The following is a 19,817-nucleotide window of genomic DNA, read 5'->3' as shown; positions in this document are numbered from 1 at the left end:
GAATTGATAACTTTAATCCTCATCTCTTTAATAAATACTTCCTAAAATTTCAACAGGCATATTAACTTATGATGTTACAGAGCTCAAAAGGCACCACATAACAGCAATCTATTCGTCTCATACTACAGTAATACTGATCACCCAATGGTTAAACCACATGCTGGACAGAGAAGGCAGTTTGCACCACAAGCAAATTCAGTTGTTCTAAAATGTAAAAAGCCACATTATATATGCAGATTTTAGGAAAATGTTTGTAAACATTACCAAGACAAATGTTAATTTTGTTTGTTATTGCTGGCAAATAACCATAATAAATTGTGAAACCTGACTTACCTCCAGCAGGCGTCAAGAAACGTTAACCCTGCCACATGCTGAATTTCAGTGATATTTATTGTCTCTTTCAATGTGTTAGTTTCAACCTTACTTGAATTGCTGAAACTACTCTAAATTTGTGATTTAATGTCAAGTTACTGATGTCAACTAAAGCTACAAGACAGCAAAATTTAAACTACTTATTCATTAAAACAGTCGTTAAGGATAATGACGTTAAGGCTCCACATCTAAGTATGAAGTTGAGAGAGAAAATAAACTTGCTTTTCTACTCAGCATGTATTCCAGGCAGTCAAGAAAAACAGCCTTGAGTGGTCATTATTCAAATAAATACAAACACTTGATGAAATGAATTCAACAGACATCAGTTTCCACTGTAGACTGCTATTCATATTTATATCACAGAGACAGTTGGAGTCAGTTATTGAAACGGGAATAAACGCATAATTTTTGCATCATTGCAGGCATAGGACCAACTCTACTTTGTACAATACAGCCATCATCTGTCTAACATTGTTTCAGTAACTAACCCTAAACCCCAAATCCTACCCTGTCCCCACCCCCCAACACACACACACACAAAAAAAAATGATATACATCCAACAAAAAATCTCCATGTTCTTAACCAGACCGAGGCACCACGATGGCTCAGCTCAGTGCATGACTATGGATCCTCCAGCACACTGTTAAACAGTTCAGCCTGAGGGTGAGAGGCAAACAGCTCCTTTCCCAGCCAATACAGGATGAAAGGGGCTTACTGTGGGTATGTGAGACAAATTCATATTTCATCTGGAATTAAGCACAACGTGCTGAATGAGGTGTAACAAGAAAAAGAAAAAAACGGGGAAAGAAACGGCACCTGTATCTCCTCAATCAACGCAAAACAGTCGAGTACAAATCCAACCCAAGAAAAAAATCTGTTACTCCATATTTTAAGCAATAACATCAACAATAATTATAAAAATAATGAAGGCAGAATATAATAAAATAAAAGACTGTCATGATCTCGGTCTACTACATCTAACAAGAGATTTGGTCAATCCTCTGAGCTTGAGGAAGAGTCTGAATTTTTCGGTGCCATGATGACATCATCCAAAATGGCCTCTCTGTCTGAACTATCATATCCACCTTGTGACAAACTGTCACCTCCGTCCATATCTAGAGCGCTTGGCTCCATCTTCACATCGTAGGCTGGAGTAAGGAAGTGGTGAGATGACGTGAGGTGACCGCCGTCTTCCAGGTCCTCATCGTCCATCATGTAAGCGCCATCGGAAACTAACGTCTCGCCTTCGCCGCCTCCGAGGAGAGGGTCATCAGTCTGGATCGAAGGGGTGGAGAGGTAATGGCGATTCTTTTTGGGGATTGAAGCGTGGGGACTCAACAGTCTGTGGAATAAACTCTCAGGCAAGAAGCCCTGAGATTGAAGAGAAGGATCACATTAATTTCAGTCAAATTGATATCCGACTATGATTGGTCTAACGCTATACAACCAGGGTTGATGAGAATAACCACTGAGCTAATAAAGGAGACACTAACCGAATTGCGAACAGTCTCAGACCATTCCGGTGCTACAGCGTGGTCAGGATTCTCCTCCAGGTGCTCTCTCAGGTCCTGTAGTGCAGGCCCGTAAATTCCACCAAACTGAAAAGCAGGGGAGTATAAATCATTAAGACCAACTGAACTGCACCAAATATATTAAGAACAACAACTGTCCCAGACAAACCACATTGTAGATTGGTGTATTTGTAATTTTTTTTGTTGCACTTTTCATGAATACATAAAATCTCTTATGCTCACCAAGGCTGCATTTATTTGATCAAAAATACAGAAAAAAACGGTAATATTGTGAAATATTACAAATTAAAATAACTTTTAATTTCTATTTTAGGCTGTTAAAATGTCATTTATTCCTGTGAAGACAAAGCTGAATTTTTAGTCTTTAGTGTCACATGATTCTACAGAAATCATTATAAAATGCTGATTTGCCGATAAAACATAAGAAATCTAATGAATGCCAAATGTCTTCCCTCACCTTCTTGCCCGTCCTTATATCTATGACCTTTATTCTCTCACTGCCAGTAAGAGCTGCTCCTTTCTCTATCCTCTTCCTCCTCTTCCTTTTGGTCCGATTCACCAGTAACTGCAACAACGAGAGGAACATTATCAGGCGTGTCAGTCCAAAAAGAAGAGCTCAACCTGAGTTTTTCACTTACCTCTAGCATGTCTCCCTCCACTTCATAATCTGGGTTTTCTTTGAGCCAATTGGGAAGGTCCCTCCTGCGGGGAGCATGGAGAACGCCTTCGGCATCTACCAGCTAAAGGTAAAAAAAAAAAAAAAAGGCACATTATAGAGCTGGACATAAAGGTATTTGATGTAAATTTAAATGTTGTTACTTCTTCCCCAAAACTAGTTGGGTAAGTTTAATGAGGCTGCATTTCTGTACCTCGTGGTCCTTTCGCTTTTTGCGTGCACTCCCTTCACCGTTTGGCATCAGAGCTTGCTTAGAGAATGTCAGCTTCAGCCCCTCCTCCTAAAGAAAACGAAACAAACGTTAAAGCAGAAGAAAGAGACACCATTGAGGTTCATATCGGTTCCTAAATGTCTGAACACCACCTCACCTTCAGGAGTTTTACTGTGAACTCTGATTCTTGGCCGTCAAGAACTTCTCCAGATAGGGCACTGTTGCTTTTGCGTCCCACTCGGGGGTAACCCAGGTCATCGCTGAGGTCACGCTCGTCAGATGCAGCACTGAGCTGGATGTCAGAGACGTAGCGGCGACCTGACGGCCAGTGCCCCATTAGAACCAGCGAACAGAGGTTGTCTATTCTGTTTATTAGCACACGGTCTTTGGGCCAGTCGACTCTTAGAGGGTCAGTGAGGGACTCGGGTGGGGCGCCTTCTTGAGATGGTGTGAGTGAGAGGAGGCTGTTTTCTTCATCACCATCACACATCTTAAGAGTTGCTGCTGAGAGATCAGTCATTCTAGTTACAAATCTCATATAAATCTACCCAAATTAACTCATTAACCATTACAGCTGGGCAAAGAAAAAAATATATAACACTCAGGGAAGATTAGAAAGATTGAGAAAAAATATTTTCAATTTTTTTTTTTTATGTTCCATGGAAGACAAAAAGTAATACAAGTTTGAGTGTTTTATTTTTGAAAATGTAGCTTTTTTTTCTGGGTGAACTATTCCTTTAAGCTTAAGTAACAAACAAAGCGTGAGCCGGCATGTTTGATTTATTTCTTTGAATCCGTTTAAACTCAGTGAATCTTGGAACACAATTGATTCAAAAATGATTTATTAATTTGAGTAATTTTTTATGTATTCAAATGTTTTATCAGTATCGTTCAAAAGATTTCATTAAGATTATTTTAATGTTTTTGAAGGGAATCTCTTATACTCACTAAAACTGCATTTATTTATATTACAATGTAATATTGTGAAATATTACAATAATGTAAATAACAGTTTTTGTTTTTTTCTGAAAATTTAATTTATTCCTGTAATGGCAAATCTGAATGCTAAATATTTTTGTGAAAACTGTGATGCTTTTTTCCGGTTTCTTTGAGGAATAAAAGACTCAAAGAACATTATTTATTTGAAATAAAAACCTTTTGTAACATAATAAAAATGTAATGCATCCTTGCTGAAGTATTAATTTTGTAATTCTGAAAGAAATTATGTTTTGTGGAAATATTGCCTTGACCGAACAGATTTTTACTTCTTGGATAAAACATTGACTATAATTTTCGATTGGTAATGATTTCACTGGATTGCACAAAAAAGGCATTTCAGAACAAAAAGCTATAATATGAATTTTAAAATGCATACTGAACATCATCAATAGGCTAAACATAATATTAATATTTAACCCTAACCCATAAGAAATAATATTTTCCTGCTGCAGGATACCATAAACCTGATTTAAATGCAACAGCGTCTCCTCCTCACCTCGTTCTCTCTCTGCATCACTGTCTCCGCTATCATCCGAGCTGCCCGAATGACGGGAGGAAGACGACGAGCCCGAGTCTGAATCGGAATCAGAGTCTGAAGGCCCTTCACCTCTCTCTCCTCCTTTTCTCTCACCCGGCCCATTGTTTTTGCTCTTCTTCCAGGCCCATCCAGCCTGAACCCCAACTTTCCCCTCAGAATGGGACAGGAGCATGGCTGGGGAGTCTGACGGACAGAGGGTCTCAACCCCTAGCAGCCGAGACTCATCATCTAGGCTCTCCTCTTTGATACTGGTCGAATCCTGTGACTGACTTAACGAGTGCATCTGTGAAGCAGCTTGGACTTGCTGGTTCTGGAGGTAGTCGAGACGGGCCTGACTGAATGAGTACTGTGGGTCAGAGAAGATCGAGAGTTCAGTGCGGCTGACGCCATGTCTAGCAGCAGCTAAGAGCAGCTCGTGGTCGTGCTGTGGGAAGCTCCACCAGTTGGGCAGATCAGAGCTGGGTGGTGCCAGACTGAGGCGTTCCTCTAACGAGGGGTGAGGAAGAACACGTTCACGTAGCCGACACAGCAAGCTGACCCTGTAGAGTGTGCGCGAGGCTCGTTCTTCTGTGATTGGGGCCAGGGATTGGGACAGATCTTGAGATTCTAATAGAGGAAGAGATAACAGTAGAAAATGTGTTATATAAAAAAAAAACCCGTCATTGTAAACTACAAATAATTTTTTTTTTAAATTGTCTAAATAATTCAATTAAATTGTCTAAATAAATGAAAACAATAATTCATCATTTTCAAAATCCTCTTAAATTCTACAAGAGAATTTAGGCATTATAATGTATTTAATGTTATTTTAGTATTATTTATATTTTAGTATTTATTACCAATAATGTATTAGCTTTTATATTTTCAGTTCATTTTAAAATTTAGCACTTTTGTTTTAGAACTTATGAGATTGTCATTTTTATTAGTTTTATTTTATATTTCTATATAGCTTTTGTGTTTATTTCAGTTTTAGTACTTAAAATTCTTTCAGTTAACTGGCAAGGCAACATTCCTAAGTTTTTCATCTGACATTTACATTTTATTTTAGCTTTGTTTCAGTTACCAAAAATGATTTTAAGAGTTTTAGCTTACAATAACAACACTAATGTTTAGTATTAAAAAATGGGATTTTTAAAAGATGTATGTTTTTATTGTTTGTAAAGATCATTAGATAATGGCAAAAATAATATTGGACGAATTGGATAGATATATTCCACATTCATAATCCAAACAAATTTCCATTTAATTAAATCAACTTAAACGGCAAATATGTTCTCATTCAATACCTTCTCCGCGTGCAGGCCGTAGGTGACACACTTTCCGACACATGGACATGAAGCACTTGAAGTAACGCGTCAAGCTTTCATCTGTTTTTTTATCAAGCCGAGCAAACGAACGAAAATGATTCCAGTCCATATGATGCTCATCCCCTTCTAGAGCCTCTGCCTCTTTCTTTATCCTTTCGACGCCAAAGGTTGATACCACCCTGTAAAAATCACACTCCTCCCTACGAGTCCACCTGAAACAGAGAAGCTTATGAGAAGACTGAAGAGGAAGCTTCAGTAACAGGTTTCTTGAGGAACATACCTTTGTTGTCGTTCTTGTCGGGCTATCTCTTTGAGTTTAGTGGCTTGTTCACACCGTCTACGTCTACGGTCGCCCTTCTCTGCTGCCTCCATCTTAAGCTGCTCTCTCCTGTAACTGCGTTGGTAGGCTGTGATAAGACGCCGTAGTCTGGCTGTCAGCGATGAGCTCGTCGGCCAGTAACACAAATCTGATGATCCTGAAGATGGCCCCTCGATCTGCACAGGAACAGAGCGATCCTCCACACAAATATCACCATCTGCATTCACCGAATCAGCCTGAGGAGCACAGTATCCACATTTATTATCTAAATGTCGAATAACAACACCACAAGATAAATGTGCCAGAATTACACATACACAGGAACAAAAAAATTAAGTGATTGAAAATGAACATACCTCCTCATACACCTCCTTAGTGTGCCTTGTCGCAGGTTTAAATTCTGGATCTTCAGAGTACTTGTCGTAGTCTCCTCTAAGACACACACACAAAAAAAAAAAATTAAGCTTAAATATACCAGTCAACCATATAAGCTGTAATATTATAATGCATGTGTAGAGATCAGCTCTATTTGAAACTGACCCCTCCCCAAGCTCTGGGTCTACTGCTTGCTGCTCCGCATTAATGTCCTGCTCATTTGGACGGCCACATCGCTCGACAAAACACAAGCAAGGGTCAGCACGCATGGTGGTGTACATTTCATATCCTGAAATGGCAGAGTTAAGAGGAAAAAAAACACATCAGGGATATGCACAACTACATATTTTGGTCTTTGGCAGGTATCAGGATGACTTGTCAGCCTTAAATCTAGATACAATCTCCAATATACCTTACTAAGGGTAAGACACATTTGTTAGTTGTTAGAGGACAAAAACATCAGTTTTAAAAAGAGCAACATGGGGGCAAAACTAGAAGGAAGTTATATTAACTAGACACCCTTGAAGATGACGAGGTTAATAAAGCCTACACATACCATGCTTATACACTCCGATAAGCAAACAACGGTCAGCTTCTGCGTCCCACCAGCCAGACGGAACATCTTGCTGCTCCATTTCAGGCAACCAGATATCAATATCCCTGCAAGGAAACACACTTTCTAATTTAAAGTAAAAAAAACTATGATCAATGCATCAAAGAAAACTTAATTTTTAAGCTTGCTAGGCATTAAAAAAACATCCAAGAAGAATGTAAGATTTGGTGACAACTAAATTGTTAGTGTATGTTCAGTACATGACCAGTTCACGAAATTTTTGCACTTAGCAGATGCTTCGATCCAAAGCAATGATAATTTTTAAATTCAGATGAATATTAATGCATTTAGCAGATACTTTTAAACAAAGTGATTTTTTTTATTAAAAGCAATGAAGTCAGACGACAACTATACCTTGCATCAGCTCCTCTTAATACAGAATCAGCATGCTCTCCAATGACCTCCTGCTTCAGGTAATACAGCATACGTACTCTCAGCAACACTCTGAAAAAGAGGGAGGATGAAATTAAGAAACTTACGGTAATATTTAGTTCGGCGTCATCAAACAGTGTCCCTGATGGGTCTAACATACTTGTTGCACTGATGTTTGAGGTGTTTTCGGTAACTGTCATCAAGCAGTAGACTGTCAGGATTGTACTTGCGGATCCACTCAACTTTCTGCACATCAAAAGAGCTCTGAGCCTTCACTCGCTTCCCCTTCCTGCCACGAGGGACAGGGATGGACAGACCTAAAGAAAAGGAAAAAGTCATTATGCACCTTTAGAAAAGTGCATAGCCTGCTTAGCATGAAAGTAACGCTGTTTTAAAACCTACATAAGCTGTTGCATTCTAAAGCTCCTTTTCATTATGTCTGAGAAACGACAGAGCAGAGGTCATTTAATTTCAATGGAGAGTAGTATAGGAATAATACGAACTAATTATTTTACAATTAATACATAATTATTAACATTGATTAGCCCTATAAAACCAACTATGCTTTTTTTCCAGACATATTAATGGTCAGTTATTTTGTGTGGATATTTTCACACATTCATTTTACTATGTTAAATTAATGGAGGGTAATAGATGCTTCACGACCAATTTGAAAGTGAGAAATGCAACAATCAAAGGCAAATGTCGGAGATAGTGGAAAGGCGGCATAAGGGAAAATGTTGACTCATGAAAATCTAAAGAGCTCTACCACTACCTGAGGGTCTTTGCTGGTAGTATGAAAGAGTGTCAATTAAAGATTATAATGAGAGAAAGTTATACCAGAGTGATTAAGCAGAGCCTGTGGCTCTCGTCCATTCTCTGGAGGGGTGATTAGCTCCCAGATGAAGCTTTTGATGTTCTCATCTCCACGGTAATGTATCAGACAGAAAACCAGGATGACGCGACAAATGGTTTCCACATCACGTTCACTGAGACGCCGTTTACAGCGAGCATGAGACAGGATATCCCGCCAGCGGCCCCATCTGTAGAGAGAAAGTCATGTTAAAATGTATGAAATCATAATTCCATGAAGATTCAAACATGAACAGGTGAACTAAAACCCGTTTCTTAAGAACAACTACATATGATACCGAAGAACAAGTTCACAAACCCATAAACAAGTAGGTGTTTCTCCACTCGGAAGCAGTCTGTGCGCCCGTAACCTCCACCAGAATGACGGTCTGAGCGTCGAGAGGCCCGAGATTGACGGGAATTATGTGGTGGGTAGTCATCATCGCTGTCCATGTCAGACAGATCACCACCCTCTCCACGCAGGGTGGAATACTGACGCGTTTGCTTTCTTACTCTTGGTGTGTCAATCACAAGAGTGTTCTGAGTTTGCAAAAAAGAAATCAAGAGAAATAATGAAAGGGAATACTGGCAGAAAAAAAAGGATACAGTAGTCACATTTTGAAAAAAACTACAATGTACCTTCCTGTTGAGAGTGTCCATGTCAATGTCTGCTTTCTTGGCCCACTTCTGCCAGAACTCGGGATCATCCAGAGCAATATCTGTGCGGTTCTCAGAGGCCACAAAGCTGGCCTTGGAGAAGGTGGATCCTTTGCCTTCACTTTCTATAGTGATGGTAGTTGCTCTTCTCTGAAGTATCTGATCGATGTCCTCCTCACAGAAACGACTGCCCTCGTCATTCTCATCCATTATGGCTGCATAAGCACCTTTACGAAGCAAATCTTCTATCTCCTTCTTGGAGAACTGCTGGATCTGAAGTTTATAGCACACCATTGAGTAATGATACACCACAAATGAACTTTTTTTCTAAGAGCTTTAGAAGCGTTTTGAACAACGATTTTCTTTTTTGGGCAAACCATCCTCTAATACAGCAATATAAAACACAGATTTCTTTCATTCTTACCCCGTTAACACTGTTGTCCTTGTTTCCACTCATGCTTTGCAGAACGGCTCGATCAAGCCCCAATTTAAGACTGGCTTTGTCCAACATCTCCCTCTCATAGGAGTTTCTGGTAATAAGACGATACACCTTTACCGCTTTAGACTGACCAATGCGGTGACAACGTGCCTGAGCCTGTATGGAAGTGAAGAAAAATTATGAAATGAACACCTGGGACAGAAAACAAGAACAGAAATCTTCTTTAATGGATTGAAATCACTATGAAGAAAAACATGGTATGAGATCCTCACTTGAAGATCATTCTGTGGGTTCCAGTCAGAGTCGAAAATGACACAGGTGTCAGCAGCAGTCAAGTTAATGCCCAAACCTCCAGCCCGGGTACAAAGTAGGAAGACAAACCGGTCTGAATCAGGTTTACTGAACCGATCGATGGCTGCCTGTCGCAGGTTTCCTCTGACCCGCCCGTCAATGCGCTCATACAGGTATCTGATCAGACAGAACACATCTAATTTTAGACCAGATCTTACAAACCAGATGGTAGAATGAAAACTGGCTACAGTTGCTTCTCAAATCACACATTTTACATTTCTAAAGCTGTACCTCTTGTGTATGAGGTAGTCCTCAAGGATGTCGAGGCACCGCACCATCTGGGAGAAGATGAGTACTTTGTGCCCGCCAGCTTTGAGGCGAGGAAGCAGCTTATCCAGCAAGACCAGTTTCCCTGCAGAGCGCACCAGAGCCTGGAGATGAAAGTCTGAAGCCATAGGATCATATACCGCCCTCAGCTCAGCCACTATCTTCTCCTCAGCACCTGCAGGGAGGGGAGACAAAAAGCGGAAAGTGGACAACAAAAAAGAAGTCAGTATTTTCAATGAATAAGCAGGATTTTTTTTTCATGTACTACAAGACCAAAGTTGTCACATAGGTGAACTAAAACATGTTGTGCTCAACAACATGTAAACAAAGATAAACAAGAGGAACTAAAAGGTAGGGATGTTACTGTGAGGTGGCTTTTGAATGCGCAATCACATATACTCTTTGTATTTAGGCTTATAATTTGTGGGCATCGGGGAGCCGCTATCAATATGGCTTTTGAATGCACGATCGTTTTTTACTTTCGTATTCCCAATAACATGTATATTTGTCAATGCCGAATGAGGATCCGTTGCGCACCAAATCCTCTGCTACCATCGTCTGTCAGTCATCTCTCACATCGACACGCAATAAGTGAAATCTCTCCTGCTGCGACTCTGCAGCCCGTTCTGTATGGAGCAGAGCAGACGCTTTCAATTTATAATTGTAGCGTCCATTCTCCGACTGAACTAAATGGTTTTTATTTCTATAAAAAAAGCAAAGTGAGGTGCTGTGATGTGCCGCGGTGGCCAAGTAGTGTAATCGATGTACGGCCGAACACCGTGTAATGCCGGTAACACAGACTTACTGCAGCAAACCTACTCCAAGGGAACAGCCATAAATTCTGTACCTGTAATGAGGTAAGGGTGGTTGCAGCACTTTCGAAGTTCCATCATTGTATTGAGGAGATTCGGTACATTGCTGTTGTGCGTGGCTCCCATGCTAAGGAAGCTGAAGTTACGCTCTAAAATAGCTCGGTAATACTTCTTCTGTACATCAGTCAACTCAACCTGGGGACCAGAGAAATTGATGCATTCAGAACTTACAAAAGCAGAGAGAATTAAACAACTTGAAACAGTACTGTTGCTCAGTCATACCTCAATAATTGTTTCTTGTTTTGGGGCGAGGTTCTTTTCTACGTCTTCTTTCAGTCTACGCAGCATCATGGGCTTCAGAATTGACTGCAGTTTCTGGACCTGATAATCACAGATGGGGATAGAATGTTCAGAACTGCTGACACTCTCAAAAGAGGAAATGTTACCTGCCAATTTTTTTTTTATATAAATGAATAAAAATCACAGCGTTTCTCTACCTGCTCCTCAGTTTTAAGATCTCCAAACTCGCGCAAAAATTCTATCTCAGAGGGGAACTGGGCTGGTTCCAGAAAGTGCAACAGACTGAACAGCTCCTCCACTGTGTTTTGAAGTGGAGTGCCTGTCAACAACACTTTATGCTCCTGAAAAGGGGATAAAGAGAGAGCTGTTAATTAATCAAGTGTTGCTTAATCCCCTTTTTTTTGTAACTAACAAATATATTCAGTTTCTTTTAAGGAGGGCAAAAAATGAAAGGTGATAAACTCTTACAAGGTCAAGCATCTTGAGGCTGTCGAGAAGTTTGCAGTTTCTGTTCTTCAAACGGTGAGCTTCATCAATAATTACGCAACGCCAAGAAATCTCCCTCAGCTCTGGGCAGTCTGATAAAATCATCTCAAAGGTTGTGATCAGAGCATCAAACCTATAGGCCCCTGGTATAAAATGTCCCTAGAGAAGACAGAAAAGAGCACAAAGGAGAGAGGAAGTTAGAATGGGGCTATCAAAATATCCTACTAGTATAAACAACCTTTCAACATCCAACAAATTGAACTTTCTGCTCAGCAGTTTTATTTTAGTATCATTTATTTATTACTATAGTATTTATTCATATTTGTATGAATAAATATATGTTTTATTACTATGTTTTATATTATTGTGTGCTTTTTCATTTTTAATAATGTTTTTGTTAACATTTCTATTTTGTTTTAATTTATTTTTATTTCGGTTTTACCAATTTTAGTACTTCAGTCTAAACTAGTTTTAGTTCAAATTAACAACACTCCTGCTCAGTAATGATGAAACTGATGAGAAAGAAACACAGAATGCATCTATAACAACCTTGTCATCTTTGCAGTACATTTCATACTGCTGGATCATCTGTCTACTGGCCAGACTGCCATGGTAAACTATAGCATTCATGTCGGTCCAAGTGGAAAACTCTCTTTCCCAGTTTGTGATAGTGGAAAGAGGGGCAATGATAAGGAATGGCCCCTGGACCCCTGTAGCATACTCCTCTGATAGCAGGGCTATGGACTGAATAGTCTTCCCCAGACCCATCTCATCTGCCAGAATGCAGTTTTGCCTGTGTGGGAAATAATGAATACAGAAAAGAGGGTGTAAGAATTGAACAAAGAGGAACAACATTTTCTCCCCCCAAAAAAAGTATAAAATAAAAACAGTTCTAGTCTACCGTTTTGCCAAACCATTCAATCTCAGCACTGAAATAACTATTTTTGACCATGAAATTGTTTGATGAATACAATTTTGGTGACAACAATAGATGCACCATGGACAAAATCTATTAAGAACCTTAATAAACAAATGTGGTGCATTTCTCACCACTATCTTCACCTATGCCTGCAGTCCTGCCAGAATCAGATGGTAATAAATAAGAAATGAGCCTGCATTTATCATTTGAGTAAGGCCATAATTCAAACAAGGATCCCTGGGTGAATGTTCTGATAAGGACACACACGATCCTCATCAGGAGGCTGTTGATGTGTCCAAATAGTATGCTGTCAAATTATTTACTTTGGTTTTATATCTGAGAGCTACTGTCTGCTCACTGCTGTAGCATTTGATCAGTAGCAGGTGGTATTTATAATTGAGTGGGAGGGAAAAATCTCATTCTAGAAAGCATTTTTATGTACCCCTGACTAGGGAATGAATCATCAATATTTTTGGTTCATTTTTCTGGAAGAGAAAGCTTGCAATTTTAAGAAGCCGCATGTGTGTTTATTTGATCAACTAGGATTGCATAGGCCTAAAGATTTATCAGAGCTAAAAGGTACAAAACTAAAAATTGAAGGGATCTTTAAACATTCACCAGTGTGGAAGGTTCTTCAAAATGCATGGAAGGTTAAAACATTTTTTTAAAAGGTGTGGATGTCTTTAAAACACCCTTTTTTGTTGATTAGCTAAATTTGATCACTTCTTAGTGTATCAGCAGTTTTTTACCTGTTGTACCAGTTAAAGAGCAGCCAGTTAACTCCCTCCAGCTGGTACTCTCTGAGCTGGTTTCCATTCTTATACTCTCTGCACTCATCAAGCTTCTTCCAGGCACTTGCAGCAGGTCGAGGCTGATGGAAGAGGAAGTCGTTAATAATTCACCACTGTCTCATCTGTTTCTTAATGAAAACTAAAGAATACAGACAGGGTGAAAACGCTCTGGTGACCAGGCACTGAGAAGAGAGAGGAAGAGGTAGATAAAACAGTATGCAATGACAGTATCTCACAGTTCTCTTGAGTCTGGGCTGGCGACTTTCAATCTTCCTGAATTCTTCCACTTTGCCTTCATCAACATCCTCCTTTAGCTCCCAAGTAGCATCTTCATAGGGCAGAGAGCACCACTTCACCAGGTAGTACACAACCGGCTGGGAGAGGGAAAACAGTGTTTTTGGCAGTCATATTTGTGCAGTTTGAATTAAATGTGATTAGATAAGAAGAGTTACAAAGAAACAACAAACAAAACAAAATATATTTTTAAATCACACTGTCTTTGCTGGCTATGCACAGTAGACCAGTGTAGTCTGACTCAAGAATAAATGACTTTAATGAATGAGTCAAACAGACTCACACACTCATGCATTATCGGTTTGAATAAGCAAGTTTCCCAGTTCTCATCTGACATTTGAAAATTGGATGTGTGGTCGATAAATCCTTACCTCCCCATTGTCTTTATCAACACTATGTGACTCATCCAAAATTCGATCAACCTCCACATAGTCTGGATTGAAAGGTTCCTCCTCCTAAAACACAGGAAATAGTTCCAGATATACTTATAAATTATCCTCAAAATTAGTGAGATTTTCTAAAGCCATATGACTTATACTACCAACCAAACATGGGAATAGTTGCCCAATTTCAATTTAATAGGGCCTCACCTCTTGGAATAGGTTCCTCATTTGTGCATGTTTTGTCTTGAATCTTTTCATCTTCTGATGGATCCTCTTGTCTCTCTCCAGCTGCTCAAGACTGGCCCATTCACAGTGCATGTATGAGCTAGAAAAACATTACAATATTTTCAAGGGATAAAAAATACATTTCCACAAATAAGGGTTGAGAAAACAGTTGATGGCTTACTAGTTTTTATATTTGACAAAAAATTCCTCCACATTAGTATACTGCCCTGGAGACACCTGCATCAGAACAAGAAAATACCATGAAGGTTTAGTCAGAATATACTAGTACAAGATTTCACAAGATTTTTGTGAATGAACTTACCTCCTTCTTGGTCACCCGCATAGACAATATTTTATCCACAATAGCAGCATCCTCCTCACTTGGATTCTCCTGAAACACAAATCAGAAACATGCCCACACAAATGAAGATAAAGAGAATAGTCCTACCAAAGTTACATACATATAAGCATTCTTTTTTTATGACTGGTGGCAATGTGCCAAACTGTAAACAGCTGAAAAATTCTGACAAAACCAGTTATGAAAAGGAAACAAATGGCAATGAATGGTGTGTTGACGCACCACAAAAAACTGCATGCTTGGAAGACCGTCCCCATCCAGCTCTTGCTGTAGTTCCAATCCCATGGACTGGACATGCCCTGGAGCAGACACTGGAGTTGTGGTCACATCAACGTCTGCGTCCATTTCGTCTTCATCATCAGTGATTTTAATGTCCAAATCCTCTGTGTACTTCTTCCGCTTCACCTGACGGTTAGAACGTCGCTTCTGTTGGGAGAACAGAATCACAGTAGAGTCAACGAATCCATTTATGGCATTGATCTGATGCTCTGTATTCAAAATTCAATGTCACATAATGCACTTCTAACACCTGCCCACACGTACAACACTTCAGTGGCTTAAAATGGCTCCTATATGACAGTAATAGGTAAATGTGCAAGTAATACCTGTGACATTTCTTCCTCCAGTGTGCGGGGCGAAACAGGTGGGCTTAGATCTACATCTGAGTGGTCAGAGGATGGATTTCTTTTCCTTTTCTTACCACCCACTAGCGTGATGGTGCTATGGAGAGGGAATAAAGTGTAAGAACAAAACAGGCAGAGGCAAAATCATCAATGAGTCAAACTCTTCTAGGGAGGATTAAAAAAATCTCAACTTACTTGAGCTTAGTCTTGGATTTACTTTTACTGCCTCCACCTCCAGCAACCACTCCTGGAGTCTTCGCCTTGGATTTCTTGTCTCCTCCCACCACCACTTTCCCTCCTCCCACACTTGGGCTTTTCTTCTTGCTCCCTCCACTACCACCACCACCTCCTTTCTTTTTTGCTCCAGCAGCCCCTGCAACGCCCTCTAGGTCTGCTGAGGTCTGTCCGGCAGGCAGTTCGTCCTGGTTGAGCACACGGGGGATGTTCCTTTCGCCCCTGGCTTTGGCTCGTGCGATGGCCTCAGCAACGATGCGATTTGCTTTCTCCTGCTTGCACAGGGTTTCTACTCTCCGCACGGGCTCCTGGGCCTTCACCAAACGCACACCGGAAGACGCAGCTGTGGTGGTGGTGCAGGACGCAGAGCTGCCAGCTGAGGTATTGATAACTTTAACCACAGAAACAGCTCCACCAGCACTGGAAACAGTGTTTGACTGCAGGGAAAAGGTGATATTTTATTTCAAGCACTGTATTTTGCCAGCATCTCAACAAAATGGTTGGAAACAGAGAATCAGTTCTTATTCAGAACTGGTTCCATTTATTACAAATTACTCTAATAGAACAATGACTGAGTTACATACAGTTACAACTAAGTACAAGACTTAAATCTGTCTAGTTACTGGCTGATTGTTCAAATGACAACAAAATACACATTATGCATTTTGTCAGTAGTACTGTAAAGAAAAATTGATTTAAATGTTACAGCACCTTTTTGTTTTAGTATTTTTTTTAGTAAATTTTAATTATTTACATAATGCCAGTTACTGGATTACATTTATGCAGCAACAATGCAATTAAACAATTGACTTTAATTATTAAAAATCATTCTTAAAAAGTTTATTTTAAAATCATTCTTAAAAAGTTTATTTTAAAAGTCTGTGTAAATGTCCATTTCGCAGGAAATTAATTTAGTATTGAAACTCCCTCATTTGGCAATTGCATTTTCTTTAACCAAACCTTTTTACTTCAGGGTACTAAAAAGCCATTTGTTGAGCCATTAAGGAATCAGAATCATTATGAGAAAATGGAACCAGAAACATTTATTTAAAAAAAAACTGTATACATAATATCAAACATTTTTGAATAACTTTAAAATAATAGGCCTACTTTATATTCCAATTGGTACACAAATAATAGCATGAAAGAACATCACAGAGGCATAAAACAGACGTGAGGGAATGTCCTACCTGTGGCTGCAGCAGTAGTTTAAGAGGCACTGCTAGTCTTTGTCCTCCTTGGCCTTGAGAAATCTGCACCACCTGAGGGCTGCCACCAATATTAGCTGCCCCAGAAACCAATTGAAACTGTTGCAAATACATAAAAAACTGCCCATCACCACCAAGTTACAAGGAAAAGCACATCTTCCAACACACACGACTTGTCCTTTTACTCACCTTGGCTCCCTGTTGGTTGGGCTGCTGTTGAACTTGCAGCTGAATGGTGAGCACTTTCGGCTGTGCACCCGTTTGACCCGCCTTAGCTTGGGCGAGAGCTGCCAGCTGGCCTCCCTGCAGGACCAACTTCCCTGGCAGAGAGCCCAACACCAGCCTGTGCTGCTGGCCCTGCTGACCCACCCCTGCAGCTGAGGTTCCCCCTAATGTCACCATCCCAGTCTGGCCAGCTCCACCTTGCGAGGGCTGCTGTAGCACCAAAGTGATCCTCTTTGCTTCACCCTGAATAAAGAAATAACTATTAAGATTCTGAAAGTAAAAAAAAAAATTGCTATAAAGAGTGCAGAGACCAGTGTTATTACAGTATCATTGATATACTATTTAATAATAACCCTGACAGAGACTGACCTGCTGTGGCACTGCTGAAAGGGTGACACCTTGAGGTCGGACGGCCGCTGCTGTCGTTCCAGAGGATGTAACGGTCGACGCTTGGGCCTGTGTTTGTACTGGGGTTTGTAATGCCATCTGCGTCTGAGGCTGCACCTGCGCCTGAATCTGTGCTGACTGTGATGGTGACTGCAGCGGCGTCTGCACCTGCGATTGGGTCTGGGGCATTGAGGTCAGTAACACCTGCTTCATCGGGCCATTTGAAGTCTGAACAAGCCTTTGCACTCCAGTGCCCACTTTGACCTGCCCCTGACCAGGAGACGTGGCATTTAATACTGTCCCCCCAGAAACAACCATCCCTGGCCTAAGAGGGGTCCCTGTCAGAACTCTAGAGAGAGTGAATTTCCCTGGAGAGCCTGTGGCTCCCGTGACACCCTGCAGCACTTGAGTCTGACCCTGAGGGCCTTTCAGAATTACAATTTTTGGAGCAGACTGCCCTGTCGCCTGTTGCGTAACCGCAGTGATTTGCTGAGTTTGCAGCTGCTGGGTGGCGACTTGAGCCCCTGACACAGGTACTCCAAGGGGGGAGCTCAGCAGGACCGTTGCCGCCCCACTGCTGTTACTGGCCACCGAGAGAGAGGGCTGAACTGAAATCTGAGCCGGGTTAAGAGAGACTTCATGCGACATCTGGGTGGGCTGCTGCGTTGGTAGGGTCTGCAGTGGGACGGAAACAGGAGTTGCGACAGGTGTTGGAACTGTGACAACATCACTGAGCGCAGGGACACCAAGATCCGGTGTGGGGTCCATAGGTGGGTCCACTTGGCCCAGTGCCAACTTTAGCGCCTCCTCAACTGGGTCTGAGGAGCCCTGGGAGAACGCATCCTCAGGCAGGGAATCCAAATTGAACAGTGGTGTGTCATCAAAGAGGTCCATAATAGGGTCTGCCATTTTGTTAAATAGTTTGTGAAAAAAAGCAAAGGATGCGTGATATCCAGTTTCGGTACAAAAACATCCAACAAGTCGAGATTCTGTAGGTATGCTGTTGAAGAAAGGAAGAGAGATCGAGATAAATCTTCATCAAGTTTTTTTATTTTTTTTATTTACATAAATAAGGCCAGTTACTGGATTACATTCAGCAAGCAAGCATCGAATGTAATAATTGGCCTTAATTATCAAAAGTATATAATAAATTATATATATATATATATAATAAATTATATACATACAACATACATATACATACATACAACTTTTTTATTCTGTGCAAACAAATCTTTTGCAAGTACCATCATCAAGGCCAACATCACTATCAAGTTCACATTTATAGATCATAACACTTCTAGCTTGTCAAATTTATCAGTAATGCAAACCATCCATCATACCTAATATGTAAATTTCAATATACTGAATTCTGCAGTATGACAGGTAAACTTACCTGAAATGAATGATCAGGGAGTGAGGAACAGGAAAAGAGAGAGTCCACCGGTTTACCCTCCTTCACTCTCTCTCTCTTCCTCCCCTCTATCCGCTCCTACTCTCTGGAATTACTTTGTGCTTCTCTGGTTGGAGTGAACACTAAGAGATCCATCAATAAATGTGTGCATTGATGCTCTGGAGAAAACATAGGATAGGAAAACACATTAATTAAACCATTTACACTAAACAGTTGCTGCATCTTATGGAATGGCAGTGCCATCACTTCACATGGCATCATGTCTGACTGATCTGTATGTCACTTAACAAGTATCATAACGTTGTTTTTAAAAGTCAAAGAGTGCAAATGTGTATTGTCTCTAATGTCATGTTCTTTAAAGTCAATCGCAAATCATATAATTGATGTTTAGATCAAATAAATCAATACTGTCTTCCTTGACTTGCCATCAATGTGGAACAACAGTCCCAAACCAGACACTCGACAAACCCCATCAATGTTCACAATGGCGATTCCTATTGCTATAAATGCTAAATATGTGCTCGATCATTTTGTTTTTCTCTGACGGCCGATTTTAGCTGTATCAGTGAACCTCCATCATTCATAATACATCTCACAGTCTCTCGTTCGGACTCTCAATCTCTCTCATCAACAAACCGGACCAAACCAAAGGCAACGTGCTACAAAAACCATAGCCCGACTACGAACAGACATGGACAAGGCCGCAAAGCTGTTTCGACTTAGCTAGGGCGTATTTTCAACTAAAATATGCCCTAATAACGCTGCCATCCACTGCCCCAACTTTCCCCGCAATAATTTCGGGGTGCTAAATTTACCTTTGCATCGACACACATGGCTTTCTCCGTCTCACAACACTGTACGATTACAGGAAACGGCCAGCGTAGAGCAGGAACTAACATCTTGCCAGCGCTAGGTCGAACGCGCAGCCCTCCATCTCATCTGCTATTCGCTGATTGGCCCATCATCAGAAGGGCTGTCAAAAGGTAAACATTCCATTGGTGGAACAAGTTGTCTGTCATTCCAGTTTGCGGAATTACAGGGCGGGAGACATTAATGGGTATCGGTCGTACGGGTAGTTTGGTTGAGGCTGCACTAAATGCGGCCTACTTGTTATCACCGGGTTTGAGATGCTCGCTTGTTAGAATTTAAAAAAAAAAAATCTTAATGACTATTATTAAGAGGGAAAAACAATGTCGTATAACTTTACGTTAAGAAATCGTATTTTTCCAAATGTATCCAAATGTCCCAAGCTTGTGATACTGAATGAAATATTTGCA

At 40.6% G+C, this 19,817-nt stretch overlaps 1 protein-coding gene across 2 annotated transcripts; it reads right to left on the bottom strand.

Moving 5' to 3' along the window:
* Positions 1-3: 3 nt before the first annotated feature.
* Positions 4-19,482, bottom strand: chd8 (chromodomain helicase DNA binding protein 8). 2 transcript variants are annotated; one of them, XM_084118842.1, is made up of 39 exons: positions 19,356-19,482; positions 18,523-18,698; positions 17,109-18,126; positions 16,704-16,982; positions 16,497-16,613; positions 15,268-15,743; positions 15,055-15,169; positions 14,672-14,875; positions 14,414-14,482; positions 14,273-14,328; positions 14,074-14,191; positions 13,855-13,938; positions 13,426-13,563; positions 13,148-13,269; positions 12,029-12,272; positions 11,462-11,638; positions 11,191-11,334; positions 10,976-11,074; positions 10,729-10,888; positions 9,846-10,056; positions 9,536-9,731; positions 9,249-9,419; positions 8,807-9,097; positions 8,487-8,707; positions 8,156-8,358; positions 7,476-7,632; positions 7,298-7,387; positions 6,887-6,990; positions 6,496-6,619; positions 6,312-6,387; positions 5,917-6,191; positions 5,616-5,848; positions 4,288-4,935; positions 2,950-3,296; positions 2,775-2,861; positions 2,544-2,645; positions 2,363-2,470; positions 1,867-1,971; positions 4-1,744 (listed from the first exon to the last, which is right to left on the bottom strand). In XM_084118842.1, exons 3-39 carry the CDS (start codon positions 18,033-18,035, stop codon positions 1,367-1,369), a joined length of 7,656 nt encoding a protein of 2,551 aa, XP_083974968.1. In that variant the 5' UTR covers positions 18,036-18,126; positions 18,523-18,698; positions 19,356-19,482; the 3' UTR covers positions 4-1,366. The 2 variants fall into 2 exon arrangements, with proteins under 2 accessions (XP_083974968.1, XP_083974969.1); XM_084118843.1 differs by lacking the exon at positions 19,356-19,482 and having other exon boundaries at positions 2,950-3,293; positions 18,523-18,676.
* Between the last annotated feature and the right edge of the window lie 335 nt (positions 19,483-19,817).

The sequence above is a fragment of the Abramis brama genome (assembly GCF_963993115.1).
Source record: "Abramis brama genome assembly, chromosome: 7".
Classification (NCBI taxonomy): Eukaryota; Metazoa; Chordata; class Actinopteri; order Cypriniformes; family Leuciscidae; genus Abramis; species Abramis brama.
The sequence above is the reverse complement of the archived record's forward strand: the minus strand, read 5'-3'. Positions and strand labels throughout refer to the sequence as shown.

Coding starts and splice junctions, on each gene's coding strand:
- chd8 (XM_084118842.1), bottom strand. CDS start 18,035: ATGGCAGACCCTATTATGGACCTCTTTGATGACACACCACTGTTCAAT. Junction 12,273..13,147: donor CTCTTTAACTGGTACAACAG/GTAAAAAACTGC, acceptor TTTCCCACACAG/GCAAAACTGCATTCTGGCAG. Junction 10,057..10,728: donor CCACCCTTACCTCATTACAG/GTACAGAATTTA, acceptor CCCTCCCTGCAG/GTGCTGAGGAGAAGATAGTG.